Source organism: Rhea pennata, chromosome 20, assembly GCF_028389875.1.
Source record: "Rhea pennata isolate bPtePen1 chromosome 20, bPtePen1.pri, whole genome shotgun sequence".
Taxonomy (NCBI): domain Eukaryota; kingdom Metazoa; phylum Chordata; class Aves; order Rheiformes; family Rheidae; genus Rhea; species Rhea pennata.
The window spans coordinates 1449327-1467617 of NC_084682.1; the positions used below are offsets into that span (position 1 = coordinate 1449327).

The following is an 18291-nucleotide window of genomic DNA, read 5'->3' on the forward strand; positions in this document are numbered from 1 at the left end:
TCCTGCAGCTCCTACTGCCTTTTTGTCTCTCCTGGTCTGATCCAAATGATAATGAACTAAATGATACTTCAGACCTCCAGCTTTCTTTCTATGAACAAAAGTCCTGCCCCTTTCTATGAGATCATCCAGAGAAGAAACCAGAAAATATCCATCAGTACTGAAGTCACAAGGTCTATCTGGTATTCCTTTCCTGTAAAATCGCCCCTTGTTTTGACTCCAGTTGTATGATAAACTAGGAAACAGAATTTCAGGGAGAGGAAGAAATAACCCTGAATTATCCTCTGAGGCACTGTGATAGTCTAGGCAGACCTGATTAGTCATCCAGAACTAAAATATTATTTTTGATACTTAAGTAACATAATCTCTGCAAATAACTGTAATATCTGGGAAAGGCGTTGCATGATAGGGAAAGAAGAAGCAGATACAAAGAATGATCTCATTCCTCTGAAGTTTTTAGAACATAAATATACACACTGGGAATCACTGTAAGAAGCAATCTTTAATTGAATTTTGACAAAGAGCTTATGTTTTATACCTCTAAAGCAAAATGATAGGCACTAAGTTAATATATCTATATCCATTTACAGTTCATGGCATAAACATCAGTTTCAGAAAATACTCTGCTCCCTTAATTTCCTTTAGAATATTTGGGCTCTTACTCTAATGTCTTGAGAATATAGCACTTCTTAGTATCACACAAAGCATCATGGACTAAACTCCTGGTGTTTTGCATCCAGATTTCCAGAAATCCAGATTTTTAGTACAATAGGAATTATTTGCCTTCAAACTGCAGCATTTATAAGTAGACTGTGTGAAATAATTTGCTACAGCTTTAATTATGCACCCTAAAACTATGCTGCCCCTGTACTGAATATGCTTTCTGGGATAAAAAGTTCCAATGTGAATATTTTATGTAGACTCTCTTAACTTCTCTAAAGCATAATCCATCACTATGTGATTAGCATTAATTTAGTTAGTTCATTTACTTGCTCTGTTCAGATTTAACAGATCCTAGTTCAGTCAGGGAGAAAGTGGGAGGCAGGGAATGATACAGCAAATACCTGATCTAAAATTTAAGAAGTTTTCTTCTTTTGAAAACTGGCCAGCACATTTCAGACAAACTAATAAGGTAAATAGCATAGAAAGAATATGAAACTCCCACAGTTTATCAGACAAAAACAAAAAGAATTATTTTCCTTTCCTCTAGGTAAGTCAAACTGGGATTTCAGTGGCCTCTAATGCCCCCTAATGGACAAATATATTGGAGCCGTGTCCTCATAAGAAATACATTATGCACAGGGGGTAAAAGAATCAAATGTCAAAATGGAGAGGGAGCTCTAGCGTTGTCAGATAGGCTGTATAGCTTTCACTGGGAGCCTGCCAGCTCTTAGATTGAAATCCATGTTTGAGGGATTTGTAGCTTAAAGATACTAAGTCACCTCTTACCAAAAAATTGGCAGATATGTTCCTTCCTCCCTTTCTTCCTCATTTAATCCAAGTTTGTTTGTTTAGCTTCACTTAAGAACAGTATGAAAGTATTTCTGCCATGGGTTGTGGATTTGGACATCTCCTCCAGTACAATACCCTATTTATCAGGAGTTCATACCAAATGTATGTCTTACAGAAGAATGCTTCTGAAAGTGATAGTAGGTTTCTGGACCAAAACAAAGAAACAGAAATTAAAAAGTATCACTTAGCATTTTTGAGCTTTTGATGGAATATTTGATGAATGCTGGTGAAAAATAGAGAATGAGATGGGAGGGAAGAAGAGGAAAAAATAGAAATATGAAACAGAGACTGTAGTGAGTATGGTTAAAAAATGGAAAAGTTAATAGGTAAATAATTGTAGTTGAAAATACAAAATAGAAGAAAGGAAAAGATAAAGATGTGGAGAAAAATATCATATTCCCTGGCAATAAGCGAAGAAGTGTTGCCTCCAGAAAAGTAAGTTCAGACGTAGTAAAAGAGAGAAGACACTCGCATTTCCTGAGAAAATTGCAGGTGATATCTGGAAATCAGCTGAATCTTAATGCATAAAAGATATCAGAAAGAAACGAAATGCCTTCTGCTTAAGGGCTTCTAGCTTTTTATCAAAAGACTTGCTTTGTTAAGTGATGCTATATAACTGCATAGGATTAACACCTTTACTCTAGAGTGAAAGACAAAGCTGGTGAATCAAGAACTAATGTGGATTTTACTACAGATCTGGGCAGGTCATTTTCTGTGTGTGCCTCATTTTTTTCATCTGACTCCCCATCTTCTTGCTTAGGCAAAAAGCAGAAGTACCAGAATACCTCAAAGGAAGTGATTCAAGTGTCATTTTTTGGCTTGACTAGAATCATCAATGTCTAGAAATGTCATGAGAGGGGCTGCTTGCACCCATATGTGAATTTCCAACTCGTAATTCCTTCTGTTGGCTTGACTCTTTCAGTTTTAGTAGTTCTAAACCTATTCTGAGAAGGACTAGAGGGCATAGCAGGGACTTTCCTGTTATGTGTGGCTCCCATCACTGTTGCCACTGCTGACACCAGAAATGGGAAATTTTAGTGAGGAAAAAAAATTGGTATTCACTTCAAAGCCTAACAAGAAAATAGGGGTTATTTTGTGGACGTGGCGCTTTAGGCTGTAATCTTTTATTTGAGTTTACAAATAAGCTTAAAGAAATGGATTAAGAAGCTCATGCTAAGTGTCTTAAAAAAACACACCAAAATAACCAAAAAGCACCAAACTTTCAAGAGATGCTAAAGAAATGGTACTACAACTCAGAATTTATGTGGAGCTTGGGAACTTGGAATGATTCCTCTTCAAATAATACCTAATGACTGGTTATAAATTGTCACATCTGATTGTTGGAGGACAGTTTCTAACACCAACATGAATATTACGGATACTGTGTTTTCTTCCAAACATTCTTAATTCCAGATGTTAACTTTCATTAGAACGCAGAAACAGAGACCATCACACTTTTTGTCTCTTGATAAGATGTCCTGTTGACTAGGATAAGATGACCTGTATGACCTATCTAAGCTAAGACAACTTTCAGTCGTGCTATTTGGAATTTTAGTAACTCTTCAAATGTCAGTGTCACCTTCCCTGCAGTGTTAAAATTACTTTGCTGCTTTTTGTACTGCTCTGTCCATACTTCTGTGAGTATTCTTTTTCTAGGATAATAGGTCATTTTTGCTAGGATAGTGGATCATAAAGCATTTTGTACTAAGGCTAGTAAGAAGGGGAAACAATTAAAAGGAAGCAGAGAACATAGGGAAAGGTAAATCTTGACTAAATAGTGGTTGGGATTTTCCAAAAAGTTTAGGGGAAATGCTAAGAAATTTTCCAATATCACCTTTCAAACTCTAAAGCTCCCCCCTCGCCTGAAATCAGGGAAGGCTATAGAAAGTTATGATTTCTTTTAAGGAACAGATTTGCTTTGGAGGTCCAGGAAAGAAAGAAACTGAAAAAAGCACTTTTTGTTTTGTTTAGTAAATTTTGAGGGGATGAAATATCCTATCTTTTTCTTACTAAAGTCCAGACTTCCCAAGACACTTTTCTCTCAGCTAATCTTATCACCCCTGATTTCTTTCTGTCTTTGTGAAACTTGTTTTTCATAAGCATATCAGTAAGCTTTTCCTGCCCCCAAAATGAATGATTACTGTTTAGATTTTGGCAGAATGTAGAGATTCCTCTGAAGATTGTGGCTTTACTGCCGTAAGTGGATGTTATTCTTGCCTGATTGCTTGGGGATATGTAGAGGTCAAATATATAAACAGTTCAAAAAGGAGATTTGACAAATTTGTGGAAAAAAAGGCCCAGCAAAATTAGCTCTGCCTCCAGCAATCCCTGAAGTACTGTCTGTTGGGATTTTGAAGAGGTATGTCAGGGAAGGATTGCTCGACATGTACTTTTGTTATTTGTACACATTTTATGTAAGCATAGCTTCAGGCATGGTGGGAAGAATGGATAATTTGTCTGGTCTGATTAGCTGCTTTGTATTCTAACCTGAAGTATCCCTGAAAGATGATTCACACTTTACATTCATGAAAATTCTCATAACTGCTGAATACTGATAGCTGTCACTTGGGACACTTAGGATTGGTTTTAATGGTGCTGTATGAACAGTTACCGAAATGAAAGTGGAAATGGCAAGATGGCTACCTGAATCTCTTGTGCCTTTTTGATTTGACATTACAAATGAATGTAGAAAAGCCTCCCAGTTGATTTTTTTTTAAAAAAAAAAAAAAAGTTAGTTTGAATGTAAAACTTGATCCCGACTTTTGTAAAATCTCTGAGCTAGTTCCTGCTACTTCTGCCTGGGTGCAGGCTATAGACAACATGGTGTATTACTAGCTCTGGCAATTCTCAAAAGCAGTCTCATCTGCAGTTTATCCTTATTATCTGACAGAGGAGAAATCATGTGCATGCCCTGTAATCAGCAAGCTGAGCCAAGTTAGTTTAAGCCACTGAGGAAGGTGAGGATGAGCTAAAGCTGGTTGATTTTGCCCGCAGGTGGATTAGGGAGTGTTCATGCAATCTCTCCCAATGGCAGGTGTTGGTTAAGGATGAGCAGTGAAATGATCCCAACTTCAGCTGACAGAGTTGGAAGGGAACATACATCTGTTGCTTGAGTAATGCCTCACTGCATAAGGTTTTACACTGGTTTCAAGGGTGATGTTTCAAACCGTAAGGGAGTCCCCTCCCAGACAAGTCCACGCTGGCTGCAGTGTTACCGTTTCCGGCTGTTTGTCACTGCCCTTCTGCCGAGTGCTACTGCTCCCACTTCTCTGCCAGCAGCAGGGACTGCTGAGGAGTCACCCAGTATAAGCACCGATGAGCTCTAGCCCTTGCAGGATGTTTTCTCTTAAGTTGATAAACAAATTCTAGATAAAATCTTTACTCCATTGAATCCAATTGATGTTTTGTGTTCATTTTTTTTTCTTTTAGACTCTTCATGACAAATCCATTTCTGTCAGTCCAAAGAGCTGCTGGGCATATCGTACAGTGAACCTGTCTGTGCTTTGTGATCTCAGGAAACTTAGTATTAGCCATTTTCAGATACCCAGCATACCTATACATGGGATAAAAGTCAGTATGAGCTGGGAATCTTTGAGAACAGACCCCTAACCTTATCCTATTTTTCAGAGTTTGCAGTAACCATTTACCTATGCAACAACACTGTTGGAAAGAATAATGAATGTTTATGAAATGATACCATGATACACACTGCTCTTTCGATATTGTTGTTACTGGCCAAGACTTTCTCTGTGCTCAAACATACAAAATATAATTAGAAAGGTTCCATTGACCAGCTTGATTCTCCATCCAAGACAGTTAAGATTTCAGTAATTAAGCAAATACATGTATCATATATGTTTGTTGTGGATATAAATATATATAAAACCAATCCATTAGAAGCCTTGTCTAGAATGTAATACAACATTTATTTTTAAAATCTTTTTGAAACATAATCATGCTGAGCATTATAATGCACTCTAATGCAAAGGAATCAATAGCCTTTACACCACAGCTAGTTTATTGTACACAGCAAATGAATAATACAAAATTCAGTGCACTTAACAGCCTAATATTAGACTTCATAATTTGTATAAATCAGAATGCTTTTTGCATTTCCTGAACGATAGAACCACAAAGTGTACAGACAGAAAACTACTGTTTATTCTTCAGCCAATTAATCTTTTTCCTTAAATAAAATATTTGCAATTGAATTTCATCTTTGTATAAAGATGAAATATTAGACATAAAGTTGAACTCCTGGAAACTCTTGAAATATTATACATAAACTAAGTTGCTGAATTTATTACTAGTATGCAAAGTGATTGTTCATATTGTAAATCTGAATTACAGGAATTACACTGTTCATTATTTACAGATAAAGTTACCTCAGAATACATTTGATATTGCTACTGCTGCTGATAATTAGTATGTATTATGATAATACTAGTAGTCTCTAGGTTAAATCGAGGCTCCTTCTGGGCAGAATAAAAGTCCCATATACGTACTAGTTTAAGAGGTAGGCAGACAAGGTTGGAAAAAGGTGCAGGATGACTCCTGTAACTGCACATTTTACCACAGTGCCTTATTTTAGGCTCAGCTGTGTTTTTACTACACACTAACCTGTTTTTCCTGGTGTTATTACTGTAAGTCATTTACATCACATATACTGACTCAGGAATTTTTAAGAAATATCTTCACACAATTTGAACATTAATTTTGCATAGCCTACTTTACTGTTTTTCAAATGTTTTGAATTTTTCTTCCATATTTGGATAAAAGGAAAATGGATCTGTCCTTGCTTCAGCAGCTGAATTGTCCATATTCTATTCTTTTTCAGCAGTCTAATGTGCAGTGTCAGAGAGTTTTTATTTTCAGTGGTTTAGAGTAAACACAGTGTTTTTCCAGACTGAAATGATGGAAATGAAAGCAGGACTGGTTCAGCTGATTTCAAACCTGGTTTATTTTACTTTAAATACTGAATCGTCATATATCTGAAAAAAATGTACAAATTAAATCCAAGCGGTGAATGTTACAATGTAATGTTAGCTATGTTACGTAAATTAAGACAACTCTGCTTAATTAATAGCACTTTTTAATTCATCCTACTAATTTGTATTACCATTTCAAAAATTTGTGTAGGATAGCACTTGTTGCATGTTTGATTGAAAAAGTAGGATTAAACAGAAATTGAAAATAGCTTGTCATACAATACACTATTTTGACATGCATAACTTTATGATATGTCAGAATATATTAACTGTGCCTTAGTGAGGAGCCTGATTAAATTTCATCTATTCTGATAGGGATTTGGCAACATCAAATGCTAAGTATAAACTTTGGAAGTAAAGAGAAGTAATGCGTACTTCATCAGAGCGATTCTGTCTTCGATGAGAGGGGGAATTAGATTCCTTCCCCATTTGCTTTTCTCCTGTGGGATTTACAGATTTGCAGATTACAGCAGGATGGATGTGTATTTGCATTTGAAATGCTATCTTAAAAAATGCTTTATGATAATCCATCTGAACACTGGATTAATTATGCTTCAAACAAACACAAAAGCAGTTTCTGGACATGGACTGAGGAAATCTGGACTTGGAGGCAAAAAAAGTGAAGTCCATTTTATTCTCCGGTTCTTCACGATGCATTTGTCAATTCTAAATCCTGCAATCACAGGATCTATGGAAGAAAAACTCAAAGACAAAATAGAGCAATTTTGTCTTCATTTACAGAATTTTTACTTGATCTACCATGAAAAGTCATTATTTTGTGGTTCTTTCTATGCAGAAGGAAAACAAATTAACATTCCTATGAAGGAAACTGGAAGTGGATGTTTGTTTGTCTTGTTATCCGCATATCCTACTTTTCCGAGTCACATAAGCAGTTGGCTGGGTACCGTGTAAATGGTTTGGAAAGAGTTTGTGTGCCGCATTATGCGTCTCTACTTACTCCTGGAGTTCTGTAGCGAGGTCTTCAGATGTAACAAAAGCTGTTAAACCCAAATAAGCTAATTTATTAAAGAGTAAGTTTATTTTTTAATTCTTTGAAAGATTAGCAGCTGTATGTTTCAGTCTGCATATAGCATCCGGACTGTAGATAATCTCTGTCAAGCACTGTGGCGTTGAAATGGCACTGTTTTTAAAACAAGTAGGCAAACACCGGCCAACCATCTCATCTCTTTGCCAAGCGAAGGTGTAAGCCGTCTGAGATGCCGTTGAAGTTTGGGACCGAAAGCATCCCTCAAGCCATCAGAGGGGAAAGACGCCTTCGTAACGCGCGCTCGCGGCGCAGAGCGGCGGAGCCGCGCCCGCCCTCACAGGGCGCCGCGCGCGCTCCCGCGCGGCCTCCCCGGCGCGCTCCGCCGCGCAGGCGCCGTGGCGGCGCGAGGGCGGGGGAGGGCGCAGGCGCGGCGGGCGCGCAGGCGCGGCGGCGCCGCCGCGGGCGCGCAGGCGCAGGCGCCGCCCGCCGCCGCCGCCGCCGCCGCCGTCGCCTCTGTCTGGGCGCTCCCCCTGGCGCGGGCGGCCGCAGCGCTGCTGCTGCTCGGACGGGCGGGGGCGGCCTGGGCGCCCGCTTCCGGTGTGGTGTCATGGCGGCGCCTGGGCGCTGATGGCCGCGGGCAGCTGAGGGCCCGGAGCTCGGCAGCGATACGGAGACCCGCCGCCGTCGCCGCGCTCCTCGCCTGCCGCCGTCGCCGCGGGGACCCGCCCCCCTCGGCGGCCGGGCGGGCGGCGGGCCATGGCGGCCCACAAGCCGGTGGAGTGGGTGCAGGCCGTGGTGAACCGCTTCGACGAGCAGGTAGCGGGGGCGGCTGTGAGGAGCGGAGCGGAGCGGAGCGGGGCCGGGGCGGGCCGCTCCCGCGGGGGCCGCCGCGGCGAAGGGCTCGGAGCGCTTCCCGCCGCCCCGGGGGAGCCGCGGCAGCCGCGCCCCCCTGCAGCCGCCGCGCCGCGGGGTGGGGCCGCGCCGCGCTCGCCCCTTCGCGCCGGCCCGATGCTGGCGGCGGGGGTGGGGGGCCCGGCCGCTTCCCCGCCGCGGCGCCCCGCGGCTTTTCACCTCGCTTCTTCGCCGGGGGGGACGGGGCGGGGGGCTGAAACGGCTCGTTGCTCTTCGGCTCCGCTCCCCCGCCTCTTCGCAGCGCGTGTGCGCTTCTCCCCGGCGCGCCTGTGAATGCGCCTCGCCGCTTTGCAGCATCCGCCTCGGCAGAGGGGAGCGAAAGCCGGGGAGGGGAGTTTAAGCAGGGCTGCGTGAGGCTGCGGGCAGGCGCTCCCGCCCCGGGGAATGGCATCCCCGCCGCTGGGAGCAGCCGGTTACGCGGGGTGAGGAAGGAGCTACGTTGCCGTAGAGCGAGATGTTTAACCGTGGTAATAAAAGTCAGTGCTTATGGTTTGGAGAAGCGTTTTCACCGGGAGGCTTCCGAATGGAGATTCTTGGCCTTAGCCTTTGCGTTTCTCTGCTCCCCGCGCAAGGACTGCTCGTTGGGATTGGGCGGCACGACTTTCCCAGTGCGGCTCGATGCTTTGGCTGCGCATTTTTACTTCCAGGAGGCTCTCCTGACATGTAAGCGGGGGCTCCATTCGCGTTGGGAGATCTGTTTGTGTGCTCACTGTCTCCTTTCGCTGTGCTCTCAGTACATCCTTTGTGCCACGGGGGAGACAGCTCTGTGAGACCCTGCTCAGCGTAGTACCTATCAAAAACATTAAGCTAGCTGTATAGATAGGGTTTTGTTCACCTGCCATAAACACGTCCCCTTAATGATATTTGGCTTTTAACAACCTGCAGAGAGCTTGTGGCCTGGTTGAATAAAAACGAGATGATCTGTTCTATATTTATTTTAAAACTTCTATAAATGCAGTTTATTTTAAAGAAAGTAAATACCAAACTTTTCTCTTTTGTTAGAGTAAAAACAATGAAGATTTTTCCAATACATGTTAGGCATGATATTTGTATAGTTAACTTCTTCTCTCCCTTTCCCCTTATCTTGAGTCATAGATCATTTTTTCCATAAGCTTAAAAAGCATGGTACTGATTATGCTCCCAGTAATGCAAGAAAATGTTTCTTTGTGTACTGGTGTTAAAAGGCCCTAGGCTTTGTCGTTCGCTTTGTTATGTATATTGTAGAATTGGGCTTGCCAACATCTGTTAGGAGTTAAGAACTTGAGCTTTTTAAACAGAAGTATTTTCCTATACACTTCATGGAATAATTATGGATAGGTATATAGGAGATCCCCTTTTCTGTTTGATAGAAGGCAGGCTGTTCTAATCTTTCCTCAACATTGGAGCTGCAGGCAAAATACATACTAAATACAGTATTGACTGTTCAGTTCAGTGTAGTTTGCATGATAGATGCTATTTACAATATTTTGATCCATTTATTGAATATTTGTGTTTTACCAGTACAAAATATTTTTCTTTACATTGTGTCATCTAGTGGATGAAACAGGCAAGGATGAGATACTAACCTCTACTTTTTGTAAGAAGTTTTTGCTCTCATTGATTAATTTTAGCTGAAGGTTCTCAATTCTGCTTCTTTTTGAGACATTGCTTTCTCTGCCTTGCCCAGTCTGACAGTGATCTTCAGTTAAGAACAGTCACCTTTCTTCTCTGAATTCCCAAATGCCAGGTTACTGTGACACTCGTATGCTACTACTTAATGTGTTATCTATCAATGGTGATGCTTATTTGTTTCCTGTAACTCCTTACTTTTATGTCATTATTGGGTAGTCATGTGGTTATTTAATAAGTTGTTTACTAATTACATTTTAGACTGCTCATTTCAGAATCAAGTTTATACTTCATACAAATATACTCAATATACTGCACATTATTTTAGTGGTGATAATGCATTTTTTAGTTCTTACCTATTATGCCTGCCCTTCTAAATGCAGGACCTTTTGTTTCAGCACTGAGGGAGCTAGAGTGCTGGTACATATTATATCATGAGTATGTTTGAATAAAGAAATGGGGAGCTCGTGTTTGTTTTGGGTTAGGTTTTTCTTCGGAGGAGAGGACATAGAAATTTTGAAGGTTTCTTCCTTTAGAAAGGAAGAAAATGTAACCATCTTCCAGTGAAATCTATAGATGTAGACAGACTTTCCATTCATTTTAAGACAGATGAAACAACAAATTTGGAGAATGCTAATCTATACTGAAAACAACAAAAATCAATGCAAACAAGTCTACTCAGTTCTACTCTTGTTTATTGTTATAAATGCTGCTTTAACTGAAAATTTGCTTTTGTATGTATGACTCTCGGGGCTTAAAATGACTGGCAAGCATAGTTTCATAAATTAACCAATGGCAAGCTTACTAAATAAATTTTTGAAATATAGTGCCAGTCTTGCTCAGCTGCACTCACTTCTGAGACTTCAGCTGCTGCAGTGCACTTTTCTTTGAGCTACCCTTGAAGACTGCTTGAAGGTTTCAGCTGGTGCCGAAGGAAGCTATTGACCATACATGTGAGACTGGATCACACTTTTTATATAGCACATGAAAAATCTCTTCACTGATTTTGTGTAGTATTAGTTATGATAATTTTTGGAAGTTTTAATGGTCTAAATATAATTACATTGCAGTAGCTGTTTTAGCAAATTTCTGCGTATTAGCCACAGTGCTTTCCTATTCAGCATCACCTGTTGGCTCTTTGTAATTTGCTTATGTTGGGGAGTTGTTAAAGCCTTAGTTTGGTAAGCCTTGCCTTCTATCTGTCTTTGTTTAACATTGAATTATTTGGAGTTATCTGCATTTTTGCTTTGTTTGAATCTTTTTCTGTTTGTTTAGGTTGATTTGAATTTTGTCTCTAAGGCTGAAGGTAACTCTTAAAATATTTACAATTTTAGGTTTATGTGGTCTATTTTTCAAATTTGCCTAGTTTTAAATACCTTTTTTGGCTAAAACATGCCCATCTCATAAGTAGTGTGCAATGGATAACCAAAATATTCAGACATAAGCACGTCTCTGTAAAATAGCTAGTTTTTTCCTATGGAAATGTTCCCTTATTTTATGTACTCTATTTTTATACGATTTTAAAACATAAGTGCTATAGCTGAAATCATGAGAAGGCTGCTACAGTAATAAGAGTTCTTCTGAGCATACTCACAGAAGCTTTACTGCTTAAACCATTTAAATCTAGACTGTATGTAATAACGACTATCAGATACAATAAAAGGTATTAATCCTGTATAAACTTGTAAACTTGTGGTGACTTAAATGATTATGATAAACTTTAAAGAAAGAAGCCCTTTATTATGTGAATTAAGGTTCCCCATTTATACTCCCCATTTATACATTTATATAGACTCCCCATTTATAGTTTGAGGTATGGTTGCTTTTGGTTAAGAAAGCTTTTGTTAAAATTAGAAGCCACTAGGAATGTTCCATTCTTAATTCCATTAAAAGGCATTAAATTAAAACAAATATTCCTTCCTCTTCCTTCCCTCTACAGTATTTGAAACCTATACAGAATTAGAGATCTGAAAAAGCACTGACTGCAAACACTAGCTTTGTGTTTTTCATTGCTGTTTTTATTTCAGCTTGTTTTAAAAGAACAACAGTAATAGTAATATGTACATATTTTAAAGTAGTTTGTGTGCTCTTTGATGACTGTGCTCCTCTAACAGAAAGGAATCCTTTACTATAAAGGTAAGGCTAATCTATGCAGAAAACTTTTTTCATAACCAATCTCAGTTTGAAATAGATTTTCACAGGAGCCAAGAACCCAAGCAGACTGTAATGCTACTCTAAACACAGTGTGCTGTTTCATTATTCTCTAACATAAACCTGAAGCAGCTTACCTCTTATTTTTTTGTAAAACAATATACAGACTAGTATATTTCAAAACAAAATGCTGTACTGCACACAGATAGAAATCCTAAAGAACAGATAGAAGAATGGCCTATGTGCAACGAGTGTTACCTGAGTTCATTAGTGAGCTGCTGAAAAGCATTGAGATGCTATGATGATCCCTCCTTACTGAACACAACGGTTTTCATTAACACTATAGGTAAATATACATTTGTTCACAGTACAAATTTTTAGTTAACCTTTTGAATTGTTTTTTAGAGCAACGTATGAAAATTATTTTAAGAGTTCAGTGTTCTTTGAAAGGCTTAGTTGTGAGTTTCTTTCACTAAATAATATCTATTTAGAAGGTGATGTTTATAGTTGCACACAGTGCATGTTTATAGTTGGGGGAAAGATGCCTGTTGCTTTTGGAGATATGTGGCTGATTCTGACAATACTGATGCTGAGGAAAGAATGGTGCTGTGTAATTTTTTTTTCCTCTCTTTGGTACGTCACTGCATTACTGTTCACTGAAGGAGTTCCAAGAAAGGGTTTGGAAGGGAAAGGTGGGGTATGCTCTATGCTGTTAAGGATGGCACTAGAGGTTTTTTCCTCATCACCTGGAATAGCCTGTCACCTTCCCCTTGCCAAAGTTGGTTTAAACCTTCTTGCCCTTCATGAGGTAGAAGTAGTGAAGGTAGGGAGAGGGCTCTGAAGTCTTTGCCACCACTTTGAAGCTGAATCTTGAACATGTTGGCTTGTGGTATACCTATGTGCAGTTGGATAGTGATTGTTTTTTGTATTAAGAGATTTGTCAGAGTAGTGATTTAAATGACTGTGGTTCTGAGCCTGTGGAGTATGTTGATTTGTGAAATTTTGAATTCCTAATGTTCTGCAAAGATCATACAAAAAATTTGAAGTGGTGACTTTTGTTTGAAGTGATGAAGTACTTCACACTTGTACAACATGTACCTTACAACTTCTAAAAAAATAAGGATTTTAAAGATGATCTTTTGCAAAAGAGAGATGGTTAAACTTTAGATTTATCAATTGCAAAGAAAAATCCCTGGCTTAATGATAGCCTTTCTCAACTGGCTGAGTGAAATAACCTAGAAGTGTTCAAGATATTGCTGTTGTTAATTGCAAACCAATGTCCCTGTAAGTTTAGCAAAAGATTATACCATTTTGTATCAAACTAGAGGATACCTGAAAGAATACTAGGATCTCTCCTGCACACGTGGAAAAGATACAACTAGTCCTTCATAAATGATGTTTATGATCAGTGAAGGATTCCTCAACTATTTTTTTAATAAAGGCACATCAGTTTGTAAAGTGAGGCCCCTCCCGAAGATACTAGAGTCTTGCATGCTCTCAGGTACCACACTTGTCTCCACTTCTTAAACAGCTGCAGAATTTTACAGTAACACTTACTGTAAAGTTTTAAAGCCAATTTTTAAATCTTATTTTAAAGGTCTTGTTAAGTATTCATGTTAAATCTTTTTTCTTTTTCTTCTAGAATAACCAAGTACTTTGTTGCTTTTTCAATTTTAAATTGGCAAAGTTATTGCCTCACAGGTCTGAAGAGACTGAAAGACTTCTCTCTGCAGAAACAGAGCAGTAAGAGTGATTAGACGTAGGAAAGCATTGGAGTTTTCTCTCTCTAGCAGTACTGCAGACTTTGCAGATACTGTTGTAGACACACAGTGATGGCCAGATGATTTGACGCTGTTAGGCGTCATTGTAGAATAGTTAATAATTTATGGCATATTAATGCATAGAGACTTCAGTAAGTTAGTGTATGCCAGACTGTGAGGATGTTGAAAAAGATTTTTGAAACACTGTTTTAGGACTATTTTCTAAGATGCTAGTAAGGGACTGTGCTGTGATTCTGTTGTTTGTCTGTGAATTAGCCTGATTCTTTTTTCTTAAAAAATACTTTTTTGAAACTTTTAATTCACATTTTTCATGAAGATAGAATTTTATTTTACTTTAGCACACTGTGAGAGGAATTTACATCATCTGGATAATTAAAAATATTGAGGTTTTGTTTTAAATAGTGACTGATTTAGCTGGATTGGTTTTAACAATCTTGTTTTCTTGAGAGAAGGTGGTTCAACTCTAATATTTCTAAGGCTTATCTTTATCATTGCATTTTGAAAATGAAGATAGTCTAATGATCTAGTGGGATCTGGCTGTTGCTTTTTCTCCCACTAATAAGAATTTATTGCCTCTTTGCATTTAATATTCCTTGTGAGAATCGCTAGGTTTCAGGATAAGTATCAACAGCAGATTTGAGTGAAATTATAGATCAGCAGTACTTCCTAAATTGAAGTCAAACGCATTTCTAGAAACAAAGATGACATAACCTCTCTGTGTGGTCAAATAACATGTTTTAATAATTGGGAAGCTTGCATGGATACAAAAGTAAGCTGATAGATACTAAGTTTCTTCATCTTTCAATTTTATTTTTCTAGTTGTTTTAGCAGAATGCACAAAGTGGCTCGTATCTTGTATTCGGGATATGCTGGGCCTTGTACTGTGTTATTGCAACTGCCTGGCTCAGCTACTTAGTGGTGTTTCCTTGTCTCTTGCAGAAAGATTCTTTTTCAATTGATCTTATGAGATTGAAACCTTGAAGGTTTGAATGGAGAGATTTCAGATTTCATCTACCTGATTTTCTTTTTGGATGCTGTATAAAATAAAACATAGACTGAAATGCCATTGTTTCCTATCCTCTCTAGCTTGTTTGACAGCTTAACCTGACTTAAACTAAATTAGAGACACTGTATCACTGCACACCTTAGTGTGGATTATAGCTGCATCTATGTAGTTATATGTGTAAGGATGTTGACCATGACTTTCTAGCTCAGTGATCAAAATAGTTAAATTGTGTGACTATCCCTTTGCTAAACTGGGATGAGTTCAAAGTGGTGCTTATGTTCATAGCTTGAAGCTCCAGGCTTATTTAAGCTTTGAGTCTTAATGTCTTTTAATAATTTAAAGCAATACAGGAAGCCTATTGTGTCAGTCTCTTGCTTTTATTTTATTTTTTCCTAAAATGAAATTAGCAATAATAAAAGTAACGCTCTTTTTCCTTTTTTCTGGTAGTGTTTAGATTAATAGATATCTGTGTGAAAGTTAAATTGTTTTCTTTTAGTCACTCAACACTAGCACTGCATTCGGTTAGGGTACATATAATGCTTCAGCATGTCAGAGTACACAAAAAAATAGCTGAGAAATATAAAAGAAAATTCAGTGCTAGTATTTCCTTTTTATACAGCTTCTTATGTTGAATGGTAGTATAAAAAGCAGTTTTATTTCTAGGTGACCTTGTTGCAGTGGCTGTTGTGACAGGAAGCTGCAAAAATATGTAATACGATGTTTCTATAGCACGGAAGCATACAGAACTAGATCTGTGACACATTTTTTTTGAGAGGCACTTGTAAAGTATTTTATCACTCAGTGGTATTGAGCTTTTCTGCCGCTGTCAGCACGGAGACTTGAAAATTCAAATAAAAAGTACTAGTAATACTGAAAATTTTAATTAAATGTATCTATCTTCCAATGACTAATGACTTTCAAAAATGTATTGTAAAAGTAACATCCAAGAATGAAAATAAAGCCTGAGTCATAAATGCTGTTTGTTCTGTCTTTTCTAGTTTTACGGAGAGAACACTGAAATACATCAAACAGTTTTAAAGCATTACAATTTGAAAACTTGCAAGTCAATTACAAGATTAAGTAAAAATTACCTTAATTACCCTTTGGAACTTGTTGCCCTGGAATGTTGTGCAGGCCAAGCATTAGACATTCTTATGAAGGGTAGATCTGGTGGCGGCTTTTAATGTGGTTCTCTGGATGCAACACTTGGTGCAGGAAATCTGTAAGCTGCTTTCTGAATTGGAAGAAGGGGTTGCTTATTTTTGCTTAGTGTTCTCTAGAACTGTTTGCTGCTGTCCAACGTTGGAGACAAGGTAATGTACTAAATAGGTCATCAGTGTGATCTAGTGTGGCAGTTTTAAGTCAAAAATGACTAGAGGTAACCATTCTCTTAAGCAAAAAAATAGCAAATTTCCATTGTGAGCACAACCTTTGGTACCAAAAGAACTGATACATAAAACTCAAACCACAATTTTTATGGAGAGGAAATTACTCTTGGGCGTAAAAGCTAGATAGCATGAAAGGACTGTTTCCCTACAAATGAAAAATGTCAGTATAAAGTGGACTGCATTTAATGATTCAATGAAACTTATTCTTGGGAAAAAGTGTTTCAAGTGTCAGATTTTTAATACAAGTCATAAAATCTAGTATTTTAAATGTGCACCTTTAAATTTTACCAACAAAGATAGTAATGTTACGTGGTTGACAGAGATGTCATGAATGGTGACTGCAGTTTAACTGGATGGCGGGATGGAATGCATCCTCACCGAGTCTGCAGATGTCGCTGAACTGAGAGGGAAGTAGGTAAACTAAAAGTTAGCCACACCTTACAAGGAGACCTCAACTGTCTGGAGGGCTAGGCCGATAAGAACTGCATGAGACTTGGGAAAGATAAATATAAAATCCTGTGCCTGGGATGGAATAATCCCAGACAGCCAGAAAGGCTGCTAGAAAGGCCCTAGGGGCTTCTAGTGGGCAGCCAGCTGAACATGAGTCAGGAGCTTGCCTTGGCAGTGATGAAGGCAAACTATGTTCTGGGCTGCATCACCAGGACTATAGCCAGGAGATCTAGTCCTGTGGTTATCCTACTTTATCAGGGGTTCATAAGTGTGTGCCTGGAACAGTGTGTCCAGTTTTAGCTTCCCCAGTTCGAGAGAGAGATTCAGAACCTGAAGAGGATGCAGCAGAAGGTCACTGAGATGGTTAGTGTTAGAGCACTTGATGTATGAAGAAAGGTTGAAAGAGTTGGATTTACTCAGCCTACAGAGGAGGAGACTCAAGGGGTGTCTAGTCAGTCTTCTAATACATAAAAAGTAATTACAGAGAAGATGGAGAATATGTATTCTCTTCACAAGGGTGTGTCACAACAGGTCAAAAGCCAGCAGATGCGTGATTGCTTCAGATGAAATTCCATCTAGATATAAGAAAAAAAATAATTTGCCATGAGTGCAATTAAACTTCGCAATAGGTTGCCCAGAGAAATGGTGGAATGTTCTTCCCTGCAAGTATTCCAGGTTTGACAAGGCCCTGGTGAACTACTCTAAAGCCCTGCTTTCATTGGAAGGTTGGACCATATGATCTCCAGAGCTCTTCCAATCTAGACTTTTCTGTGATTCTAACTATGTAGTTGATATGTTAAACTAACAAAAATCTGAAATTCATGTTTTGTAGTGTTTTAACTTTTTATAAAATTTGCATACAACTGAATGTTTTAAAAAATAGCATTTTCTTTAGAATAGCTTAGAGGTTTTCCACATCACTTAGTAAAGGCCATAGTCTCAAAAAAAGATCAGTGCATAGTGTGATCTTTCAGAATTTTCTAAAGTCTTCTCCAATTTTCCTTATAAGGAAACAATGGGTAATACTTACATTATTTGAAAAACTTTAGGAATTAGATTAAGAAAATTAAGTCAGACTTGAGCAGTGAAATATTGCAAAGTGATAGCAGCATTTAGAAATTTATCTTAACTTTTGAAATTCTATCACCAAATATATATCTCCTGCAGTTTCTGTACTGTGAATGAAATAGCTATTAAACAATAGCTATTTTCAGTTTGCGGTGAGAGAATTTATTCTGGATGTTAGAATTATTTTTCTGACTTGCTTGTGTTATTATAAAGGTGAGAGTGATGTTCCACTCCACAGTGCTACTCGTTTGTTTCTTGTCCTTATCAAAGAAAATTGCTTATTTTCCTATATTAATTGGAGAAATCAGTATCAATATTTGTGCTGTGCGTAATGTCAAAAAACAACACTGTTGGAAAATTCAGGTAGAATTGTTTCTGAAGACAAGAGTAAGGCCTAAAATACTGATTCTAAACTCTTTTTTTTACAAGGGAATTTATGATA

General features: G+C 38.6%; 1 protein-coding gene across 3 annotated transcripts in view; it reads left to right on the forward strand.

The window, feature by feature from the left end:
- The first annotated feature begins 8208 nt into the window (after positions 1–8208).
- Positions 8209–18291, forward strand: part of NF1 (neurofibromin 1) — a 109721-nt gene continuing 99638 nt past the window's right edge. For all 3 annotated transcript variants that reach the window (XM_062592879.1, XM_062592881.1, XM_062592882.1), the window contains exon 1: positions 8209–8301. In XM_062592879.1, coding sequence (XP_062448863.1) covers positions 8242–8301 — 60 coding nt within the window. In that variant the 5' untranslated portion in view covers positions 8209–8241. The remainder of the gene's footprint in view (positions 8302–18291) is intronic.